The sequence below is a fragment of the Diceros bicornis genome, chromosome 32 (genome assembly GCF_020826845.1).
Source record: "Diceros bicornis minor isolate mBicDic1 chromosome 32, mDicBic1.mat.cur, whole genome shotgun sequence".
NCBI lineage: Eukaryota > Metazoa > Chordata > Mammalia > Perissodactyla > Rhinocerotidae > Diceros > Diceros bicornis.
The window spans coordinates 31,494,932-31,519,900 of record NC_080771.1 but is presented as its reverse complement, the minus strand read 5'-3'; the positions used below and the strand labels follow the sequence as shown (position 1 = coordinate 31,519,900).

Here is a 24,969-nt window from a genome sequence, read left to right as displayed (position 1 = left end):
GCCTCAAATCCAGATTAGGTTCCCTGTCACAACTCCTATCTCTATGACACCACTGAGCACCTGTATCCTTGTCTGTGGCATACTCTCAGGTAGTTCCCCCAGCACCTACCAAAGGGCCAGGAACATAAGAGATGCTCAAAAATATTGGTTAAAGAATGAAAAAGGCAGGGGGCAGAAAAAATAGGAGACTTTGGCTGTCACAGTCATAAAGTAATAAGATTTAGCCATTAAATTCAGGGATGGTCTCATGACAATGGAAAGAAAGGAAAGAATGGGGGCACAATAAAAAAGAAAGCCAAATGGAGAGTTCACAAACCTGAATTCTGAGTTGATGCAATTTGGTACATATAATTAGGAGACTCATCTAGCTCAGTAGTTTCCAAATCCTGGCTGATCATCACAATCATCCAATAATTAGGAATGACTTTTGTTTTTGACGTGTTTTAAATTTCCCCTGGTCATTCTGTCATAACCACTGACTGATGTCTAGGAATTACTTACCTGGATGCCCCATAAGGTCACTTCCAGCACCAAGTTCTAATTTAACCAAGATAACCACGAACAAGTAATAGATAGGACTTAGTAAGTAACTGAATGTAAGAGCAGAAGGGATGTATTACACTACTTAGATTTTTAGACTGGTTGTCCTACAGTCACAATTTGCACGTAACAGGCAGCCAATAAATACTTCCTCACCAAATCAAACAGGGAAGCAGGAAGAGGGAGCACATTCTGTGAGAAGGGATAGATTTCATGTTGGATGTGCATTTTCCAGCTGACACTACCAATTATTTGTCCTTTGGGACTGTGTCAACAGAACTCTCTTCCTTCCTGCCTTAAATAGATATTTGTCCTTGACATTGCTGTTTTGGCTATTACAATGATTACCTCTTCTTTGTTACAGCACCCAAGTTCTCTTTAAAGAATTACCCTCCCCGCTTCTGCATAGTCCTACAGGGACTATAGAACAGGTCTTGCTCTCTCTTAGCTAACTCAATGAGACTCTCTCCTAGACTTTGAAAACTTGAGTAGCGTCCTAAAAGCAGAGAAATCAGTTGGTGTTCATCATTCTTGCAGTGGCACTAAGTTAATTCCTGCTTCCTAGATCCCTGGGCTGCCCTGGATTTTGTCCTTTTAACTTGGCCTTGTTCTCAGGCTTTGTTACTACTTCTATGAACTATCTAGTATCCTTCTAATAAATCCCCATTTAATAACCCATTATCAATTTCTGGTACTTGCAAAACAAACAAAAGAACAAAAGCTACTAAATAAAGAGGAGGAAATGCAAGCCATAAGTGTAATCTTAAATTTTCTAGCAGCCTCATTAAAAAAAAAGATGAAATCAATTTTAATGCTAGGTTTTATTTAAACCAATACATTCAAACTATTATTATTTCAACATGTAATCAATATGAAAAAATATTGAGACATTTTACTCTTTTTTCATTTCAGGTCTTTGAAATGTGGTACTTATTTTAAACTTAGCCCATCTCAACTCAGATGCTAAATTTTCAAAGGTTAAAGTCAAATGCAGTCTTTCCAAAGCAATAAAATATATATAATGGGAAAATATTTTACACTTCTAGTTTTTAAGTTTAAAATTAAATATTCAGTTCCTCAGCCACATTAACCACATTTCAAGTGCTCAGCAGACACATATGTCTAGGCTTCCTGTACTGGGCTGCACAGCCTTAGATACGGTCGGCTACAAGAGTGAAGAGACTCAGGGGACCTTTTCTTGATGGATACAGTAACTGGAAGGAATTGGAAGTTTTCACACTTCTAAGAAATTCTATTAGGAAAGGATTCAAAATCGATTGTATGTGTGAAGACCTACAGAAATCTCTCTTCCTTAAAAACAATGTTTCCTTGGCTGTGTAACTAAAACAGGTTAATACACTGAGTGAGAGACTTATCTTCTGTGTTCTACAACTTAGTAGCATAGAGAGATCAAGGAGTTATCTTCCCTGACAGGGAGTTTAATTCAAAGTTAAAATTACACTATTACTCTTAAATCACTTCTCATTTATTACATTTTGATGGGTTGGAAGAGACTATAGGGATTAGTTTTAATTAAAAGTATTTTCATTGTCAAAGAAAAATGTAGGAGTGGCAGGTTGAAGAATTTGACCTTTACTCCTCAGACAATAAGTTATTGTAAATTTTGAAGTAGGAAAGTGACATGATGAAGCCTATGTTTCAAGAAAATGAATCAGAATCCAGTGTGCAAGTAGACTGGTACAACAGAAGGCCATAGGAAAGGCGTGGAACTTCTAGCAGCTTAGGACGCTCTTATTTCTGCCAGGAATTGTTTTCCTCTTAAGCTGACAAGATACATGCTCATCCTTCAAGATGTCAGCTGTTTCCTAGCTGCAGATGGTAGACTGGGTCACTTCTTCACCTCTGCTTCCACAGAACTTCTTTCCAAATCCTGAACACAAGTCAAATTCACAGAGGCAGAAAGTAGAATAGTGGTTGCCGGGGGTGGAGGGAACGGGGAGTTACTGTTTAATGCGTAGAGTTTGTTTTGGAAAGTCAAAAGTGTTGTGTGGATGTATGGGAGTGTTGGTAGCATAAAACTGAATGATTGGAAGGCCTTTCCCCAAGCTAAATCCTCCCTTTTCAGATCTCCACTTAAATGTCACAGCTTTAAGAGTCCTTTCCTTTTCCAAGCCAGAATGGTTTAGGTTCCTTTGCTATATACTCTCACAAACCCCTTAGTTTTCTTATAGGGCTCTTATTACAACTGTAATCTATAGCTAATTATGTGTATTAGTTTGCTAGGGCTGCCATAACAAAATTGTATAGACTGGGAGGCTTAAACAACAAAACTTTATTTTCTCAGTTCTGGAGGCTAGAAACTCAAGATACAAGCGTAGGCAGGTCTGGTTTCTGAGGCCTCTCCTTGGCTTTCAAATGGCCACCTCCTCGCTGTGTCTTCACATGGCCTTTCCTCTGTGTATGTGCATGCCTGGTGTCTCCCTACGAAACCAAACTTCCTCTTCTACTAAGGACACCAGTCAGACTGGATTAGGACCTACCCTAAGTGCCTCGTTTTAACCTAATCCCTCTTTAAAGGCCCTATTTCCAAACACAGTCCATTCTGAGCCAAAATTCTTATGAATTTTGGAGGGACACAATTCAATTCATAACATGTGATTACCTCTATTGTTCCCTTGTCTTGCTCTCCTTTTGGGACCTTTACAGACACTAGTCTCTCCTCTTAGAACACTCTACCTCCAACTCTTCATACAACAGGTTTTTCTCAACTTTCAACCTTAACACCGCCCTCTGACAAGAGCCATCCTGGATCACCTTACCTAAAGTAACCCTACAGGTCGCTCTACCACATCATCGTCTTTCTTCCACGGCATCCACAAGAATGCCAGCTCCAGGAAAGGGAGGGCATGTGTTTTTACACACTATGGCTGCCCAGAGCCTGGCCCAGTCTACCCGTAGTCATGAACGAACTTCCATAACCGCTTACCACACTGCAATGCCTTTATCCACTCCACTGAGAAAACCTGCCAGGGCAGGGCCACGTTTTTATCATGTTTCTTGAATCTCAGCTCTAACACTTACTAGCTGTGTGAACTCGGGTAAGGCCCTTAACCCCTCCAGGCCTGGGGTTCCCTAACTATAGGATGACAACAATATCTTCTTCAGCGTTCTTACGAGGACTAGATAACACACGTAAGGTAGCCAGCAAAAGAACGTGGCACATGGTGCAGGCTCTCAGCTGAAATGCTATCAGGTTGGGTGTCGTCCGAAGTGCAGCACCTGTGAAGGGTGTGAGCAACGTCCCGAGGTGGTACACAGGGCACTGAGCTATCATCTCAGCTCTTCAGATTCAAAGAAGGTCGTCCTCGCCACCTCACGGCGTTGACTATCTCTTGCTATTCCCCTATTCAACACAAACATCGTTTAGGTTCAAAGACGCACACAGCCGTGAACAGCCGACTTGACCACGGTTTCCGTGGTATTTCCAGAGCCAGACTGCCTGGGTTTAGACCCACCTCCCTCACTCTCCTTCGGGCTCGTTAAGGAACCTCCCTATACCCCAGTTTACTCAACTGCAACATGGGGACAACGCCAGTGCCCCCCACGGGGTTACGGCGAGTATGAACTATTACACGACGCAGAACACTGGAATCCTGCCATCCATGCTAGAAAAGTGGGAGAAACAGTCCCTGCGGCGTGGTGTGGCAACCGTCTCGAGGGTCTCACAGGACGACTGAGGCATCGACGCGGCAGGACCGGGGGCACGGGGGCTGGGGGCCCGGCAAAAGCCCTCGGGGAAGGCGGCCAACAGGTCGGAGCGGCCGGGCCTCCTCCGACTGCGGCCTCTTTGACGTCTCCCTCCCGGGGTTAAGTCGCTCTTCCCTCCACTTCGACGGCCGGGCCTCACCCCGAGCTTTCCCCTCAGGCGAGCGCTTCCTGAGGCGACGCGCGAAACACCCGGGACGCTCTCGAGCGCGAAAAACGTGGGCGCAGCCACGGTGCGGGATGACGCACGCTACGTAAGGCGGTGCCGCTGCGCACGCAGCACCGCGCATGCGCGGCGGGGATAGTGGCGGAGCGCCGGGTGGGAGCCAGCATGGCGGCCGAGCGCAAGACTAAGTTGTCTAAGAACTTGCTGCGCATGAAGGTGCGGGGACGTGGAGGAGGCGGGCCGGGCGGCAGGGGTACCTGGTCTCCCCGACCCGGCCGGGGCTGAGGCGGCGAGCGCATGGGGGCACCAGAGAGGCCCCGGAGCCCTCCAGCTGTGGCGTTCCGTCATTCATTCAGCGCCTGCTCTGCGTTAGGCATTAGGAACCGGATTATAAATCCGGCGGGTTCTCGCACAAAGCCCGCGGTCGGATAGGAGAGACAGACACGTGAGCAAGCAGTTAGGATACAGTGTAGTTAGTGCAGCGCCGCGAGCCCCGGAACTTCCTTGGGCTTCTGCGCGGAGCGGCCCTCAGGTAGAGACTGAAGGGGGAGAGGGGGTGCACAGCGACGTAAACCGAGGGAAAAGCGAGTTCAGAAGTCTGAGAGGCAAAACCCAAAAAATCCGTTGAGATTTCCAAGAACTAAAATAATTCAGTGTGTCTGGAAGGCAAGTAGCAGGAAATGGGCCTGGGAAGGTAGCCAGTGGTTACAACTATGTAAGGAATTTGGGGCCAGATTAGGGATTCTTTTATCTTGTGAACATTGGGAAGCTATTGAACAGTATCGTTAGCTGTGCTTCTTTTCAAGGTTGCTTAACTGTCCGGTGGAGGATAGATTGGTGAAGGCACAAAATTGCTGTCAGAAAGATCAGCTAGAGGTTCTGATGATCTGAGTGAGGGTTACAGTGGTGATGGGAACGGGGAGAATTATAGCAGTTGAGGTGAAAGCGAGTTATGTCACCCAACTTTAAGCAAAATTGATTTTTAGATTTGAAATTAAGTCAGTTTAACCAAATAATTTCAAAGGGGGAAAAAAAGACAAGCGTGGATAAAATGAATACAGGAATTAAAACAGAGGAAGCAACCAAACCTTGAAACTTAATAGCAAACATTTATAGTTTTTGCTGTGTGCCAGGCACTGTTCTAAGTGCTTTGCATATATTAACCCATGAAATCCACATAATATCCCTTTGAAGTGGGCACAGTGGTACAGCTGAGGCAACTGAAACAGAAACGTAAGTAACTTGCCCAAAGTTGCACAGCTAGTAAGTAGAGTAGACAGGACTCAGACTCAGGCAGTCTGGCTCCAAAGCCCCTGCTCCTAATTACCACTCTATACTGCTTGTCGCTGAACACAGTACTTACAGATGCAGACTGTTAGATGTCACGTGTAGAGAGTTGTGGAATTTCCAGGAAAAAGAAGCATAAGTAATATTTCGGGTGTAACTAGTGATGAATAGGGCAAGTGAGGGTGGGGGTAAATCGTGGCATAATTTATAGTTTCTAAAGTACTTCTTTGATGCGTATTAGCAAAATTTGAATCTTTACTGAACAGAGTTTTCTTTTGGCTTATGGTTTATAATCATGTAGATTTCAGAGACGTAGAATGGATTGACAAAGCAGGCATTGAAAAGATTTTAGAAGTTGTTTTAGCTCTTGGAATAAGTCAGATGAAGATGTGCTGGGTGATTAGGGCTCAGACCAAAAATCTGACTCTGGAGTTAGGAAGGAAGAAGTTAACTTAAAAAAAATTATCCACCCCTACCCGAGTGGTTGAGGGAGACTCAACTGGATATTGGAAGCAAAGGAGAGGAAAAAAAATTACCCAGGTTCTCTAGTTGGGTTAGCAACTTCAGTTATTGAAAAGGAAGAACTTATTGGCAGGATAACAGGAGACACTATGTATACAGATAGAGTGGAGTGTCCTTTGAGAAGGAAAGGAGCAAGCTGCATTAGGTTGCCCATATCCAGTGTAGCTGTTAGAGCTAAGTATAGAGCAAGAATGAGAGGGTTGAGGATTTAATACTGACTCCTTTGTTTTCAGGTGTGCTTGAAGTCATCTGACCTGGTCAGCTACTGGGGGCTGGTGGGTGATCCTGATGGGCAGTGGAAAGTGAAGGATGTATGGGAGGTCTGTCAGTGTGATGGAATGGTTGTAGAGAGGGCTCTTATTTGTGATTTTTAGCTCTTTCGGACTCTTAAGACAGGAGTTGGTGAACTTTTTTTGTAAAAGGATAGATAATAAATAAATTAGGCTTGTGGGCCAAAAAGTCATTGTTGCAACTACTCAGCTCTGCCATTGTGATGCAGAACTGAATGAGGTGGCTTTGTTCCAGTAAAACTTTATTTATAACAACATTTATTTATAACAACAGCCTAGGGACTATAGTTTGCGATAACTGCTCTAGTCCCTCAGCTGTGAATAAAGCTAAATCACTCACTTTGGAGTGTGTTCTTAGATGCTGTAGAGTCAGGAGAATTGTATTGCTACCTAAGTCGAGTTCCTTGATTCATATTCACATATACACATATTCCATGTGTACAGCTATTATATATATACAGCTATTTTGTATGCCATAATAATATCTCCTTGACTAAAAATAGAAGATAAAAGGGCATTTGGGCAGGATTGGTGAATTTTACCAATAAAACTATAAGTGATGAAATGAGGCATCTGGGTATAAAGAGAACCGTCCAAGAAAGGGAATCTGGAAAAATAAGACAAGTCTAGACTCACTTACGTTCAGAGAACCTTTACTGAACTCTTTTTGGGTACCAGGTGCAGCCTGAGTACCGGTAATACAAGATGAAGAAGAGACATGGTATGCTCTTCAGAATTTCAGTCTTGGGAGACACAGAAGAAGCATAATGAACAAAAGCCAGTGTTTATAAGGCTGTCTTAGAAATGGGAAAAGGTATTCTTTTACAGGAACATGCCTGGAAAGAGCTTGGCCAAACAACAGTCAGTGGAGGCCCAAAGGCCGTGTGCTCTGGACCTTCGCAAGTGCATATTTTGCCAGGCAGAGAATGGAAGCATGATGTTGAGTAGCAGGGGCAAAAGGACTGGGAGGTACAGGGGATGCATTCCAGAAACTGCCAATTCTTTCCTGTGGTGAGGGTATAGACACAGAGGCAAAAGGATGAGGACCACAAAACACTTCAGATAGGATTGCAGACATTTCTTTTATGTTTATTTAAGATAATGATAGATTCATAGGAAGTTGCAAAAAAATGTACAAGGAGATCCTGTACACCCCTCATTCCACCTCCCTATTTTATGTTGCTAGAGTGTAATGCAAAGCCGGGAAATTGACAGTGGTACAATCCACAGAGCCTACTCAGATTTCACCATTTTACACGCACTCCTTCACGTGTGTGAGAGAGAGATACTTCCATACAATGTACCACGTGTAGATTTGTGTAACTACCACCACATTCAAGATGCAAAACTGTTCCATCACCTGGAGCTATGCCTTTATAGCCGCTCTTACTCCCTTCTATCATCCCTAACCTCTGGCAAGCACGAATCTGTTCTCCATTCCCATAATTTTGTTATTTCAAAGATACTATGTAAATGGAATCATATAGTATGTCACCTTTTGAGATTGGCTTTTTTCACTCAGCATAATTCACTTGAGATCCATCTAAATTGTTGAGTATATCACTAGTTCCTTTCTTTTTATGGATGATTAGTATTCCATGCTGTAGATGTACCACAGTTTATTTAACCATTCATTTGTTGAAGAGTATTTTGGTTGTTTCCAGTTTGGGGCTGTTATTAATAGAGCTGCTGTGGATATGCGTGTATAAGTTTTTGAGTGAACGTAAGTTGTCATTTCTCTGGGATAAATGCCCAAGAGGACGATTGCTGGGTCATATGGTAAGTGCATGTTTAGTTGGGTAAGAAACCGTCAAGCTGTTTCCACAGAGGTTCCATTGTACAGTCCCACCAGCAATGTATGAGTGATCCAGCTTCTCCACATCCTCCTCAGAACTTGATGTTATCACTATATTTTATTTATGAATATTTTTTGAGTTTTGTCATTTCATTTAGTAGTCATTGGTAAAGCCCTTATGCCTAAAAATGCTTGTGTTTTTGGAATGCTTTGGATAAGGGAAAGAAATGGGGATAAATGGAAACCAGTGGAACCCGAGACCTAACTGCTGGGAGGCTTCTGGGTGTTTTCTGATTTATTTTCTCCTGTATTGATACTTTATCATTTTGCTATGATTAACTTCTTTGTTCACCTGTCCCCTGAGGAAATAGACCTATTGTTTGTGCTATGGAGAGATTAGCAGCAGGACTGCTGTTTTCTCTACTGGCCTATTTTGAATGGAACTTCTGAAGATTTTATAATAAAGAGCAGCTATAGAGTTGATCAGCACTTCAGAGGAAAGATATCAGTGAAGAGCAGACTTATAGATGTAGCTTCGCTTTGGTCTACATCTAAAGAGCCCTTACTATCCATCATTCATCATGCTGGTACTGATGAAAGAGATGATCCAGACACAGTCCCTGCCCTGAAGGTCTCCGGAAGAGACAGATGCTTGAGAAATTAAAATGTGATGACGCTATTTGAGGGTGCCATGGGAAGCTTCTAGGAGAGAGATGCTGATTTTGCCTGCAGCTGTGAGGGATGATTTCGCAGAGCTGGAGTAGCTTTACCTGTGTCAGAAGGGCTAGGAGTTGGCCAGGTGGAAGAGAGTCAGAAGGGCATTCCAGACTAAAATCAGCAGGTACAAAGACCACTGGGCTCTGTGGGTCAGCAAGAGAATCAGAAAGTAGCGAGTCTCTCGTCCTTTCTTTCCCTCTCACTTTCTTCTCTGCCTGCCTGTCCTGATTGTAGATCAATCTTTGTCTTAGTCCTTCCTCACTGGCCATTATGTATCACATATGTAGTGTGATACTTATTGAATACAGCTTTTTGTTGCTTGTTTTATTAAATCAGAAAAACTAGGCTATGGTAAAGATCTTTTTGAAGTATTTTAAAGGAGGTACACAGCACTTTTTTGTGTGCTCTGCAAGTTCCCTCCTGGTCTAGTCTGATGTTGTCAAGGGCAGAGCTGCGTGGTCACCCCACCCCCACCCTCAATCATGAGATGGGATTACTAGAGACAGGAGGGACAGCAAGTGGAAGAATAAGTTATTTGAGTTTTCCTCAACTCTAAGTTGGGAAAATTAATTGCTGACATTGATTTTGTTTTGTTTTGACAGTTCATGCAAAGGGGACTGGATTCAGAAACCAAGAAACAACTAGAAGAGGAAGAAAAGAAAATCATTAGTGAAGAGCACTGGTACTTGGATTTGCCAGAGCTGAAGGAGAAAGAGTAGGTTTATTAGAAATTATATTGATGATGCTTTGGGCATTCAGAGGGAAGACCTTGTAAACGTGACTCATCATTTCAGTGATATGGAGCCTGTGAAATAGTATCTCTTCCATTTCTTGAGTTAGCCTTACAAATAGTTTTCTAAAATTATTAAACCTGTAAGAGTTCTACTTGGATTTATGCATTTTTACTGGCCCTTGACCAACATTTGTAATATTGTTCTTTTTTTACATTGAATAAAAAAATCTAGCCCATACATCTCTTGTGTAATAATTAGGGACCTTTTATGGGAATCTGTAACGTGCTGTCTATCATATTAAATTCCGAAGATTAGGTGTGTGCTTCAGGCCTCTCCAGTTTTGTTTCAGTAATAGAGTTTTTCATGAGCTTCTTAGAGGCAAGTCAAGAGTTGTTTGTTTCTTTTTTTTTAATTTTTGCTATTAATACCAGTCTTCTTAGCTATTTATTGAGTCTATAGTGTGTCCTAGCAACTGGCCTAAGCACTTTACATCTCTTAATTATTTAATCCTCATGGCAAACTTGAGAGCTGGCTCCTATCATTCCATCCATTGTATAGTTGAGGAAACTGAAGCTTAAGAGAGGGTAGCAGTGACCCAGCCAGCGGCTGCTGGAGCTGGTCACACACTAGATCACTGCTCCTCCAGCTCTACGCCCAGTTGCCACTTGATAAGCAGTTTTGAAGGAGGGATTGATGGATTCTCATCATTCATTAATTTATCTAAGTTCTTCTGGAAGCTGTTTATCATTTCTCCTTGGTGCTTTTCTTACCTTAGTAAGTTCTGTGGTATGGCAATTTTCCTTAAACTTTGTCAAATGAGTAAAGATGCTACTTATTATCTTCAGGCACATTTGTTTTTCCTTTCTGTACCTTATAATTTATTTTTGTTTTTAACGTGTTATATTCCCTTGTTCACTTGGCTGACCTTCTCTGGATCCTTTTTGGAAGGTTAGGTATCCTCTAAAGATAGAAGTATGTCCCAGCAGGAGAGATGGAAGGAAGGTACTTGCTTATCTCTACTGCTTCTCAGAGGAAGCAAGATATTAGTGAGGAATGGGAAGATAATGCCAAAGAAGGTGTGTATTTGGGAGCCAGGTGATGTGGGAAAGGACCATTGCTAGGAAGGAGCTATCGTTTAATTTTGGGCCTGGACTAAACTTGCACAAAATAGTCCACATGTTTTGTTACTTACTTTTATTGAAAGGCAGAGCAATTTCTGTCTTGTTTTCAGTATTCTTTTTTTTTCCCCAACACAGCATATTATTCCCAGAAAAATGACCTTTTAGATTGCTTTCCTAGGGAGATAAACGTCTAAGTCCGTTCGGGCTACTGTAACAAAATACCATAGATCGGGGAGCTTATAAACAACAGAAATTTATTTCTCACAGTTCTGGAGGCTGTAAGTCCAAGATTGAGGTTCCAGCATGATCATGTTTTGATGATGGCCCTCTTCCCAAGCACCTCTTCATAGCTGGTGACCCTTCTCGCTGTGTCCTCACCTGGTGGAAGTGGCTAGGGAATCTCTGTGGAGTCTCTTTTATAAGGCACTGATCCCATTCATGAGTTACGCACCTCCCAAAGGCCTCACCTAGTACCATCATCTTTGGGGGTTAGGATTTCAACATATGAATTTTGGGGGGACACAAACATTCAGATCATAGCAGTAAATAATAACCTTTTGCTGTCACTCAGCATCCTATTTATGTTTAGGTATGAATATAGTTTAGGATCCTATAGTTTAGGATGTTGGCAAGAAGAGATGACACTGTCAAATTGGGTGATTTGAGGGGAATATAACAGAGACTACCAAAGTGTGGGCAGGGCATAGGGCGTAGGGAAGCCAGTAGGAACAGTCCAGTACCTTGGTGACTTGTGTAGTGGGAGTAATTTCCACTCCAGGCCTGGAGGGTCAAGAGGAGGAAGTGGTTACTGAATCTGGAGACAGGCTGTGTAGAGAGAGCATCTTACAAGAGTTGCTGCATTCATTTGAGAGCATAGCAGCCCAAGGTAATCCCACGGGAAGGGAGCCAGGTTGAAGTAGATCTGGAGGGGAATGAATGATATGTTCTCATGGTGCGTGGTTTTAACACCCCAAATAGGGAGACAGTGGAATGGATTTGTTAATTAAGCTTATGAGCTCTGGAGATAAGGCAGACCTGAGTGTGATGCCCAGCTCTCTCACTTGCTTATTTGTGACCCTAGACAAGTTACTTAAGCTGTCTTTTGTCATTTGTATATTGAGTATGATAATAGTACCTGTCACGTACATTATGAGAAATAAATGAGATGATATATATGAAGCAATTACAGTGCCAGTCGTAAAGCACAATAAATGTTAGCAGTGTATGTACTTCCTTATACTTGAATATTGTGAAATTGACCCATGTTTTTTGGTCATTTGTATTTGTGAATCTTTCCTTGGTAGTGTCATCTGAATTATTCCAGAAGGTTACTGCTATCTGTGAAATTGGAGATTTAATTGTGTATATGCTCTGGAAGTCTAAAGGTTGCCATTCAGCTGTATCAGGCTATAATTCACTGATGATGGTCAGGGCTGTTCAGGGTTCACACCTCCCCCAGAGGACACCCATAGCTGGTGACTAGGCTGTGTAGGGGTGTGAGGGTCTAGCTGCTTTGCCTCAATTGCATGGCTTTCATAACTCCAGAGCTCCTCGTAGGGGCCGAGGTCTAAGTGTAGCCACATTGCAGGTCAGCTTCTCCCTCTGCCCAGTCCTGCTGTTTTCGTTTGCATAGAGGGGCATCTCCCAGACAGCACTGCCCAGTAAAACTTATGCACAGAACTCTGTCTCAGAGTCTGTTTCCAGGGAACCTGCTATAAGATGCTTAGTATAAATTCCCAGGAATAGAATTTACCAGATCAAAGGTTATGCTATTTTGTTGCCCTATTTTTCTCCAAAGGATGTGCCTCAGTACCGAGTATGTGAGTTTAGCCAGTTTAATTACTCCTTTGCCATAGGATGTTGTTTAAAAGGTATTTTTGGCTACTGTGCTTCTTGTGTTTGTGTATTGTGGCCTGATGAACGTCAAGAACTGTGAGATCTGAGATTGTACCCTACATAGAAACTAACAAGTTAGCCGAGCACAGTTTCATGGATGCTGGTAGAAGGTACGAGACTCCTGGGTCAGAGACAAAGAACTTTGTTACTCACAGCACAGCAAGCAGCATAAGCATCACATTTGCGTCATTCCCCCCTTGTCCCTCAAATCCCATGGGAGATGACGTGGTGAGGCCCACCTGGATGTGATGCTCACAGTAGGTCTGCATCACAGCTAAGAAATCCAGAGCTTAGGAAACCTGAACCTTTGTATTGGACTACAAACAAACTTGCCTTTGGCCCCAAGGGAGATATCTTTATTATACTGGGCATTAAGCAAGTCTGTGCTTTGCTCCAGAGGAAAAGACTAGCTCTGTATTTCAAAGCTGTTCACTATACACATATCCTTGAAAAGATAGTCTAGAACAAAAGGGCAGTTAGTACCTTGCTCACAAGATATGCAGAAATGCAAGAGACCTGTAGAGAATGGTTTTGTAACAGCAAACTTTTGCCCTATTTTGCCATGCATGTCATTTGTGGCTTTAGGCAAGTCTGTTTATTTTTTTCTGAGCAATAGTTTCTCATCTGCAAAAATAGGTAAAATAGATAATTTCCTGGATGTGTTTTGTCTCTAAAATTATGGATCTTCATTAATGAAAATGGAGAAATTAAAAGATAGAAATGTTTACAGTTAAATTTTGTAATATTTCACTTGATTGCTACCTCTGTATTTAATTAGTTTTTCCTAATTATTGAAACAATGCACGTAAATAACAAAACACCTATGCTCCTTTTTATGTTAATGTTCAAGTTATTGTGTCGGTGGAAACGTATGGGAAAGCCCTCTAAGGGGCCTGTGGTCCTACTCTTAATCCACCCCTGGCCTCTAGGGGTTGCTTCCCTCGGGGTCCATCTTCCATCATAAGTGAATGCTTAAAAGCTTATGTACAGAGCTTTCCTCAGGGAGGTGATTTACTTGGGGGATTGGTGGGCTGTACTCTATGAGTAACAAGATTGGGCAATTGAGGGAGAATCCCAAATTTATGGAAAAGGCTGAACAAACAGTTCAGGAGAATGTGTGCTTGAGGTTAGGTTCCCTCAGGGAGAGGCTGTCCTGAAGAAGTGAGGTGCTGGCTAGACTAGAGGGCCAGTGAACTAAAGAGCTTTTGTTTCTGTAGTTTATATCATGTCGATATTTACTATATAAGAAATTAAAATAAAAATACTCATTTAAAAAATAAACTCAGGGGCTGGCCCGGTGGCCCAAGCGGTTAAGTGCGCGCGCTCCGCTGCGGCAGCCCGGGGTTCACCGGTTCGGATCCCGGGCGCGCACCGACGCCCTGCTTGGCAAGCCATGCTGTGGCGGCGTCCCATATAAAGTGGAGGAAGATGGGCACGGATGTTAGCCCAGGGCCAGTCTTCCTCAGCAAAAAAAGAGGAGGATTGACAGATGTTAGCACAGGGCTGATCTCCTCACAAAAAATAAATAAATAAATAAATATAAACTCATACATGTTAGCTGGAATGACAGCTTTTGCAGGAAAAATAACTGTTTTCCAAGACAAAAAAAAATTTGTGAGAAAGGTGGCCTTGTTTTACATTTTTGTAGATGTTTAATGTCTAGCATAATAAAAGACGGATGGATTCTCTTAACTCCTGCATTCAGCCTATTATAGTATGTAGTTTTGGTTGAAGTATATAAAGAAAATCCACCCTCATACAGATGATGTAGTTGAAAAGGGAGGAATATTGCAATAGATTTTTCCAATAATTCTTTGATACTACTCCAAAACTCAATAAGTAGTAGTTTCTTAAAAGTTAACTGCAATGTGGAATCTGAAAACATCTTTCAGATTGATTATGAGCTTTTCATAATCATTGGTCTATGTTATATTTTGCATGGATCTTTTATCCATGTATGATTTCATAACATGCATTTCTCATTTGGAAAATATTAGTTCAATGAATTGTATAGATTTTCCAAATTTTAACTTATTTCATTATATGGTATCAGAAATCACATTAATTAATATCACCATGGGTTTCATCAGAAAAGTCTTTTTAAGTATTGAGAAGCTGTCAAGCCCAAGATGACATATACAAGCTATTCAAAATTCTAATTTTTGTCCAAAAGCTTAATTTTGTTACTGGCAACCGGTGTTGTCAGTTTTTACCCTTGAAGTAACAAGTTCACTTTATTTATTTTCAAGAAAATGTCTGCCAAGTATCCAAGTCTGCATAACCATAGTTATAGTGTTCCATGAAAAAAGTGGCTAGTTCAATTCACAGCTCGATAACACAAGTGCATCTTCTCAAGACAGTCATCATATTTCACTATGCAGAAGTACCTTGTATATACTTCCTATTTTGTGTACAGAATGGTTTTTAAAAGTGTAATCAAGGGCTGAGATTAACAAAAGTTAGTAAGTTTTTACTGCTTCATCAAGAACATTTTTATTGGCTTCTGTTTTTTTTTTAGACTGTGAGAGCCAGCAGTGAACAATACAATGACTGCTAGTACAGTCTGGTATCACTACTTTAATTCATGCTAAGATGTGATTTTACCCATAATTGATTTTGCACACTCTGTGCAGATGTCAACACAGTGAAAAAGACAGATAACGTCTTAGTGTTATCATGAAAATAATTGTGACCTGCTACCATTCTTACCTTCTCTCACTCCATTCCAGTCATAGAGGCCTCCTTACTGTTTCTCAGGCAGTCCACTTATATTCTCCTAGTTACTTTTAACTAGTCTCTCTGGTGTTCTTCCCCTAGGTATCCTCATATCTTTTTCCTCACTGCTTTCTGAACTTTGCTCAGATGTCACCTCATTCAAGAGGCCCACCCAGACCACTCTTTATAAAACAACCAAAGACAAATTCTTTAGATAAAAAGAATTTAGATGAATTGGATAGAATCCTGTTTTCATTTCTCATAGGTGAAGGTGGAATTGCTGGGTCATAAAGTTGATATATATTTGACCTTATGAGAAACTTGCAGCCCAGTTTCCAAAGTGCTTATACCACTTGACACTTTCACTAAGGAGGTATAAGAGTTCTGGCTGTTCTACCAATATTTGGTGTTATCTTTTTAATTTTATCTATTCTAGCATTCTAGCGGTGTCTCATTATGGTTTTCAGTTTGCATTTTCCTGGTGACTAATAATGTTAAAGAACTCTTACGTGCTTATTGGCCATTTCCCTATCTACCTTTGTGAAATCCCTATTCATATCTTTTGCCCGTTATAAAAAATGAGATGGTTTTGTCTTTATTTTTAACATTTTATATCACATATTTATTCACCCTTCTATACATCTGTCAGTACATTTTATCCCTGAACACTTAAGCATGCATATCATTAACTAGAATTCAGTGTTTATATAGGGTTCTTTTTTTTTTTTTTTGAGGTAAAACTTACATACTTCTATACAGATAGGAGTTCTTTATATTCTGAATATAAATCTTTGCTAGATTTATGTATTTTGAGTATTTTCTTCCAGTCTGTATCTTGCCTATTTATTTTCTTAATGTTGTCTTTTGATGAGCAGTAGTTGTAATTAATTTTATTTCATTAATTTTTTTTCCTTTTATAGTTAGTTCTTTCTGGGTTCTGTCTACCAAGGTTGCAAGTATATTCTCTGTGTTTTCTTCTAGAATTTTTGTTAAGTTTAGCTCTTACATTTTTATCTGTGATCTGTCTCTGATTTTTTTGTCTATGGTGTGAGATAGGAATCAAAGTTCATTTTTTCCTATAAATAACTAGTGGTCCCAGTACTGTTTATTGAAAATATTGTTCTTTAGTCATTGCAGTGTTTTGATGCTTTGGGCAAAAAATTAGTATCCTGTGTTAGTATAGGTCTATTTCTGGACTCCATTCTGTTGCATTGATATATTTTCTATCCTATTGGCTTGATTGCTATGGATTGTAGTGAGTCTTGAAATCAAATAGTGAAAGTTTTCCACTTTTATTCTTTTTCAAGATTGTTTTGGCTATTCTCTGTCCTTTGCCTTCCCATATAAATATTAGAACTAGTTTGTTAATTTCTCCCCACCATCCCCTTTCCCTCCAAAAAAGTAGGACTTTGATTGGCATTGCATTCAATCTGTAGATCAATTTGGGCAAAATTTGCATCTTAACAGAATTGTGTCTTCCAGTCCATTAACAGGATATATCTATTTATTTAGCTATTATTTGATTTCTCTCAGCAATGGTTTGTAGTTTTTGGTGTAGAGGTTCTGTGTGTATAATATCGTTAACTATATCCCTACATATTTCATATTTTTAAATCCTATTGTAAATGGGCTTTTTCCCCAAAGTTGTCTGTTGTATTTATATATGTAGAAATTGATAGTTATATGTTGACTTTGTATTCTGTAACTGTGCTAATTTGACTCACTAACTAGTAGTTTTTTGTAGATTCCTTAAGATTATCTACATATGCAATTATGTCATCTACCAAAAAAAAAAGTCATACCTTTTATTTCTTTTTCTTGCTACATTTCATTGGCTAGGACTTCTGGCAGGTCCACTGATAAGAATGGACATCCTTGCATTATTTCTGATCTTAGGGAGAAAACATTAACTTTTTTACTATTAAGTATGAAGTGTTGTGTGTTTTCATAGATGCCCTTTATCAGCATGAGAGATTTTCCTTTCTCTTCCTAGTTTGCTGAGAATTTTCATAAATGTTAGTGAAAATTGTCAAATCATTTTCAGTGAGATGATTATATAATTTTTCTTCTTTCCTCTGTTAATATGGGAATTATATTGATTTGTGAACGTCAGCAACCTTATATTTCTGAGGCAAACGCCACTTGGTATTCATATGTAGTATATATATTTATTTCAATTTGCTAATATTTTACTGATGATTTTTGCATCTATATTCATAGAGGACATTGGAATGTAAGTTTCTGATAATGTCTTTAGTTTGAGCCATAACATGAGTTGGGAAGTGTTCCCTCCTCCTCTTCTCATTTCTTAGTTTGTGTAAAATTGGTAGTATTTCTTCCTTAAATCTTTGATAAAATTCACCAGTGAAGGCATCTGGATCTGGAATTTTCTCTGTGGAAAGACTTTTAATAATGAATCCAGTTTCTTTAATAGATATAGGACTATTCTGATTTTTCACTTTAGATATTGTTTTTTTCTGTCCTAAAATTTCTATTTGGTGATTTATCATAGTTTCCATTTTTTAATTCAGGTTCCCTATTTGTATCTTCATTACATTCATATTTTCCTTTAAATCTTTGAACATATTTATAATAGCTGTTTTAAAATCCTTTTCTACTAATTCTGTCATCTCTCTTTTTCTATTGATTTGTTTTTCTCCTGTTTATGGGTCACATTTTCTTGCTTCCTTACATGTCTAGTAATTTTTTATTGTGTGCTACACATGTGTATGTTATATTACTGAGTACCTGGATTTTGTTGTCTTGATAAAGTGTTAAATTTTGTTCCGTTAGGCAATTAATTTACATGCCGATCGGCTTGATCCATTTTTGTTAGAGTAGGTTTTATAGCCTTCACTCTAGGACTAGATTAGCCTTGTCCTTAAGTTGTGACCTTTCTATTCAGTGTTAGAGTATTCAGCTGGATCTTTCCCCTCTGGGTAAACACAACTCAAACATTTCCCTCATCTGTGCAAGGTCTTATATTTGTTCAACATACAGTTCTGGGGCAAATTTTCTTTCCTAGGTGTGGTAGGCTGGGAAATGGTCCCCCAAATAATATCTAGGTCTTCATCTCTGGAACCTGTGAGTGTTACCTTATATGCCAAAATTGGCTTTGCCAATGTGATTAAGTTAAGGATCTTTAGATGGGGAAATTATTCTGGGTTATCTGGTTGGGCCCCAGATGCAATCACATATGTCCTTATAAAAGGGAGGCAGAGAGATTCCATGCACACAGAGAAGGCAGTGTGACCATGAAAATAGTTGTTTCCTATTTGTCCTGTTTTATAGTTGGTTGCAGTAGGAGAGCTAGTTTGGTACCAGTTACTTCCCTATGGCCAGGAGTGGAATAACCTGCTTCATTTTTATTCATTGTATAATATAAATCTTTTATTTATTTATTATCTGGCAACATTCTCTAGAATGCAACCTTCGTGAAAGCAGAGGCTCTCCTATTCATGGCTGTCTCCGCAGCTTCTGTAACAGTGCCTGGCACACAGTTGGGTTTAATAAGCGTTCGCCGAGTGAGTGGGAGAGTGAGTGAATCTTGACAAGAAGCAGAGCCAACTTTCTACCAAAGAAGCCATAAAGGCCAAGTATTTGCTTTCCTAGCATGCTTTATGGTTGATAACCAGACTGTAGTCAGATCTGCTCACCTGGGACGGGAATCATGCACTGGTGACTCAGGCAGGAGACTCCCTTTTGGAGACCAAAACATCTGCCTGCATCCTGTTTCCAGGGCAGCAGTGGCCTCCCCAGTGCCCTCTGGTGTCCGGAGTTTAGCCCGCTCAGCAGCAGCGTCATTTTTACTGGGATAGTTCTGTAGCATGGTTTGGTTTTGAGTCAACCACCTGCCACCTTTATTCCTGCCTATTTTCCAGTTGTGCTCATCCAGCTTTCCCAGTGATTCTGTGAGGTGCCTGATAGCCTTCTAATAAATTCCTTTTCTGCTTAAATCATCTAGTGTCAGTCGTGGTTGTTTATAGCTGAGAGCTCTAATACACTCTTTTAAAGCTGCCTAGTACTCTGATTTCTGGGTATTTAATGAGAACTTAATTTAATAAGAACTTAGTTGGAGGTGTAAACGTCAAGGGAACTTTGCTTCAGACTTGGAGAATTCAGGTTTATTATGAATACTTAAGGTTTCTACATTATGTAGGCATTTATGCAAATTAAACATAGTGTTTAGAAGAGACTGTGCCTCCAGCCTACAGCTCCTGTCTCCTAACACCTTTGCTGGACAAATTAATCAGGTTTTATTTCTAACCCTGGGTTGAAAATCCTACTGTATTTGATAACCATAAGATCGATTTTTCATTTGAAATCTTGAGTTCTATTTGCTGTGCTCTATTATAAGTAGACATGCTATTAATACACATTTATTTTCCCATTTAGGAGTTTCATAATAGAAGAGCAAAGTTTCCTACTATGTGAAGATCTTCTCTATGGAAGAATGTCGTTCAGAGGATTTAATCCTGAGGTTGAGGTATTAAATATAATTGCTTCAAATTTAAAATTTTTCCAGTTGAATTCTTTCTGCTAATAATTGGGTTTAGGTTTTTTCCCACCAGGTACTATTTCTCCTCATTATATAGAAAATAACAAGTCTTGAAATATCACCATAGCTATTTAAAGAAATTGCAGGTGTTGCAGTCTAGTTTTATGGTACAATTGAGTAGGTAATTTAATAGAGCAGTATACAGTCCTTGACATTGCCACTGTAAGTGTAGGAATTTCATCTCGTATCTTTTACAAGAACATTGGAATTTTATTCCTATGATGCTATTATGAAAAATTATTTCCTGGCATCTATAAATGTATCTTTTCTAATGGGAAAATGTTACTTAAAAATTGAGTAATTTGACTTTTTAATGGACAAGTTTTAATCCAAGCTTGTAAATAGATTTTTAAATGAATCCTTTGGAAAGTTGTTTGAAAAGCAAATATTCACCTTATAACTTCCAGTTCTTATAACTGAACTGTTCATTTGAATTTTCCTTCCTCAGGTTTATAGGGAAGCATAGACCTTCATTTAATAAATATTTATTGGAACTCTGGCTCACGTATTAAAAGCCATCCTATCAAGTACTTGACCAACCAAATGGAGGTTTATGATGTAAAGCTTTAGTTTCTAACTCTCACTTGAAGCCAGGGTTTCTCAGCCCTGGCACTGTTGACATTTGAAGCCAGATAATTCTTTGTGGTGGGGCTGTCCTGTGCTTTTTAGGATGTCTAGTGGCATCCCTGGCCTCTACCTTCTACCTGCTAGATACAGATAGTGTGTGTGTGCCTGCATGCACACACACACACAAACACACACACATTGTGACAACCCGTTGTGACAACCAAAAATATAAACAGACATTGCCAAAGGTCCCTGCTTGAAAACCAGTTCTCTAAAGATGCCTATAGAGAACCACAGTTAACCAAGCTAATTGCCAAAGTTTATTTAAAGATTATAGGTTAGGGCCGGCTCCGTGGCTTGGCGGTTAAATGCACGCGCTCCACTGCTGGCGGCCCGGGTTCGGATCCCGGGCGTGCACCGACGCACCACTTCTCTGGCCATGCTGAGGTCGTGTCCCACGTACAGCAACTGGAAGGACGTGCAACTATGACATACAACTGTCTACTGGGGCTTTGGGGGGAAAAATAAATAAATAAAATTATTAATAAAAATAAAAAAATAAAGATTATAGGTTAGTTTTCTTTTTTTTTTCCCTTTTTTGAGGGGGTATGATAATTAAGGTGCTAATATTTACTTTACACAAATCAACACTAAAAGCATTTATTTTTAATATATCCTTTCCCTGCTTTGGCCTGCTTAAAGGTATAGATTGGGAAGAGGAAAGAGGGCACTGGAGTAAAGGGGGTAAAAAAAGCAATGCTTATGAGTGTATGACACCCAGAGACTGGGGTTGTGGCTAGGCAAGCACTCCAAAGTATGTCTTGTTCATGGGAAAAGGAATTGATACGTCCCTCAGAATTTGATGTGGGGGGTTATTAGAAAATGGCTTTAATTACTGGCACTCTGTAACACTGAATACATTCTCTCTGGGAGAAGGTTTTGAGCTGTTTGTCTCCCAGATCTGAGCTGTCTTAAAATGTGAGAAAAGTTCAATATACCAGATTATAAAAAGAATGATATCAACTTGACAGCGCTTACTTTATTATAAGCAGGATGTACTTAGAACACATTTTTTATATTGTGTGTGTTTCTAGTGATACCTAGCACGGAGTTTATTTATTCAATAAATATTTATTCTGTAACTATGGTACAGTCCTTTAAACATTGGAAAAGGTAGTCGATGCTGGTTTCTCTTCTGCTTTCCCTTCCTTATCCCATTTGCTGTAAAGAAGTTATCATACATTAAAAAAACAGTCTGTCAGAGGGTAACTGTCAAGAAGAGGTTCATGTGAGAAAAAGAGGTGAAGGAGAGAGCTATGACACATGGACATCATATGGGATGCATTGTCCACCCTTGTGTTTGGGGGTGAGGCAGGTCCTCCCCTTATACCAGGGCCAGGCTTCCAGCCCTTCCCTCCAGTAATTTGCTGCCCTCCCCCCCAAAAAATGCATTTAAAATTACTTCGACTGTAGTACTTCTTCTACTTGGCTCAAAGATGGGAAGTTTAGAGGAAATTTGAAAGTTTACTTTTTCTTTGTCTCTCTCACTAGTGTGTGTTAGCAGTGTGCCTGCTTTAGATAAAAGTAACTAATAAGATTTATGATCTAAAATACAGTTTTAATTCATTAACAATAAGTATTAACTAATGGGATTTTATCTTATTTTGATTCAGAGCTGACTTCTGTTAGCACAGTGTGGAATAAAGTATTACAGAGAATTCCTTACAAATTTTGTCTAGTCCTGTAGATTCTGTGACTTCTGTTTATCTGCCTTCAAATACATTAACACTAGTTCTTTTAACAAGCCTTTCCAGCCCTCATAGTCAGCATTGATGTATTTTTCAGAAATTAATGCTTCAGATGAACGCTAAGAACAAAGCAGAGGAAGTTGAAGAGGAAACAGTGGAGCTTGATGTGTCAGATGAAGAAATGGCTAGAAGGTAACCATTACCTTGGAACAGCTTTATAACCTGGGCCCAGCATTCATTGGCTTTGAAAAGTGCAGTGCTCTTAGCCCACAGTCTCCCGTAGCTTTGAAGGGAGTACCCCAGCAGGAAGCTGACTTTCTGCTTTCTCTAGCATGACCTGAGGTGGATTTATACCTGTCACGGGCTGGCAGTTGAGGGCTCATTGGCAGTGCTACTTCTTACACGTATTTTAAAGTGTACTTCTCAGTGTATTTAGGATAATGCAAAACCAGAAAACATTTTAAGAATTTAATCCTTCGTAGAGAAATTCAAAAATTTTTAAATGAGATAGTTTCTTTTAATCGTAGTTTTGATTTTTCTTATTCTTTGTTGCATATTTGGTTTGATATTCGACAAGACTTGATTCCTACCTTTTTTATTTGAAATTAAACTTGTGCTATATATCATCTTAACAGATACGAGACCTTGGTGGGAACAATTGGAAAAAAGTTTGCCAAAAAAAGAGACCGTGCCAATTATGAAGAAGATGAAAATGGAGACATAAAACCAATTAAAGCAAAGAAGATGTTCTTAAAGCCCCAAGATTAAAATGGATGCCTTAAGATATGGCTCTGAGATGCCCTGTGAAAGTTAGCATATTTTGGAACTCATTCTGATGGTTTCTCTCTAGTTATTAATATTGTAATGTTTATTTGTAAAAGTAATGTATAATTTTGGAAATATGCTGTTTTTGAAACAGATGTGTGATGGATGTTATACATCCTTTGCTTACTGGTGTTCATCACGAATAGATGATTAGCCCTTGCTCTTCAGGTGTACACAGGTGCATGGTACATGCTTCCTGAAGATGTTTTTAGTATAGCTCTCCAGTCACTGACCTTGAATTGACTCATATAAATTAATACCAGTGTTTAAATTGCCCTTATGTTTATATTTTACTTTAAATTATTAATCGTGTCAAGCCAATTCATACGTACTTTTTGGAATCAAATGTCATGAGAATTTGTTGTATGTGAATTCATCAGGAACAAACATGCCTCTCCAGCCCAAAGTATTTGCATTCTACCAAGTCATTGTCAGTTGGTGGAATTATGGTTTTTTGTTTAAAGCCCTTAATTAATAAAAAAAAGAAAATTGTTCTATAATAAAGATCTGTTTTCATATACTTTCTCTATTCTCTTATACTTGCAAATAATAATTTTAGTCTAGTTGCATATTGGAACTTTTTATCCAAATAGTAACTTTTAAAAGCCAGACATTAATTTAGAACATGGTGATGTATTAGGTTGAACCATAAGAAATTACTTTTTGTGGGCAAAAACAGTTATCAATTTCATATAGTACAGGCCAGTTGAATTCACCACCAACCAGGCCATCTCCTAGTCGGAACCTTATTCTAACTACTAAGTACAGAAGCACATGGTATTAAGTGTGTGTATGTATGTCTGTCTGTCTGGAGGTGTATACCTAGAACTTCTAAGAAATACTGATTTCATTTCATTTTGTTCCTAGCAACTAAATGAGGTGTGTGTCTCCTCTCTCTGAGTCTCCTTAGATTCTGATTGCTTTGTGACCTCAGCTCTCTAGTGAGTTACCAAAAAAAGTCATGAATTTGAAGTTAATTTTGCTCTTTTTCATTGTAAAAGTGAGAGCAGTGCACCTTTCAGCTCTACATCCTGGGGGCGGAAGCTGAAAGTTCCTGCCAATGCTTCACCAGCACCACAATCCATGGATTTATGGAATGTTTTATTCACCCTCATAATATTCTGCACAGGATTACTTCTAACAGACAAACCCATTTCACAGAAGTAGTGGGGCGATGGGCTTGTGCCTCTGGAATTCGCTATCTTAGCACACACCCCATCACCTAGGAGCAACAGTCATAATAGAATGGTGGAATGGTCTACTGAAGTCTCAGTTATGGCCCTAGGTAAGGTACAACACTGCATCTTATGAAATGTAATTTATGCTTTGAATCAGTGACCACTCAATGGGCCTGTTGCTCTCGTAGTCAGAATGTATGGTCTGGAATCAAGCAGAGGTAGAAAGAGTGGCTCCTCTCACTGTTACACCTGGTAACCCACTCACAGATGTTTTGCTTCCTATACCTTGATTTTGAGCTCTGGAGGTCTGGGTTCCCAAGGAAGCAGTGCTCCCACCAAGGAACACAATAGTGGTTCCATTGGCAGAAATTAAAATAATGTCGTTTTACCACTAAACCAACCCACAAAGAAGGAGTTTACTCTCCTGGCTAGTGCATGTGATCTTGGGAACAATGGGTTATTTGTGTTCCTACACAATGGGTGATAGAGAAGGATATCTGGAACCCAGGGCATTTAGGGCATCTTTTAGCATTTCCATGTCCAATGAGAAATTTTAATGGAGATCTGTAACATGAAGGAGGTGG

General features: G+C 39.8%; 1 protein-coding gene across 1 annotated transcript; it reads left to right on the top strand.

The window, feature by feature from the left end:
• The first annotated feature begins 4,569 nt into the window (after nucleotides 1–4,569).
• On the top strand, nucleotides 4,570–23,727 carry MPHOSPH6 (M-phase phosphoprotein 6). Its single transcript, XM_058528361.1, has 5 exons — nucleotides 4,570–4,648; nucleotides 9,646–9,758; nucleotides 19,905–19,995; nucleotides 22,480–22,574; nucleotides 23,018–23,727. The coding sequence occupies exons 1-5, from the start codon at nucleotides 4,598–4,600 to the stop codon at nucleotides 23,148–23,150; spliced, it is 483 nt and encodes a 160-aa protein (XP_058384344.1). The 5' UTR covers nucleotides 4,570–4,597; the 3' UTR covers nucleotides 23,151–23,727.
• The last annotated feature ends 1,242 nt before the right edge of the window (nucleotides 23,728–24,969 follow it).

Bases quoted from the DNA above. Each gene is read 5' to 3' on its own strand.
- MPHOSPH6 (XM_058528361.1), top strand. From the start codon at position 4,598: ATGGCGGCCGAGCGCAAGACTAAGTTGTCTAAGAACTTGCTGCGCATG. The intron at 4,649-9,645 runs GTGCGGGGACGT...TTGTTTTGACAG, and splicing joins AGAACTTGCTGCGCATGAAG to TTCATGCAAAGGGGACTGGA. The intron at 19,996-22,479 runs GTATTAAATATA...TGTATTTTTCAG, and splicing joins GATTTAATCCTGAGGTTGAG to AAATTAATGCTTCAGATGAA.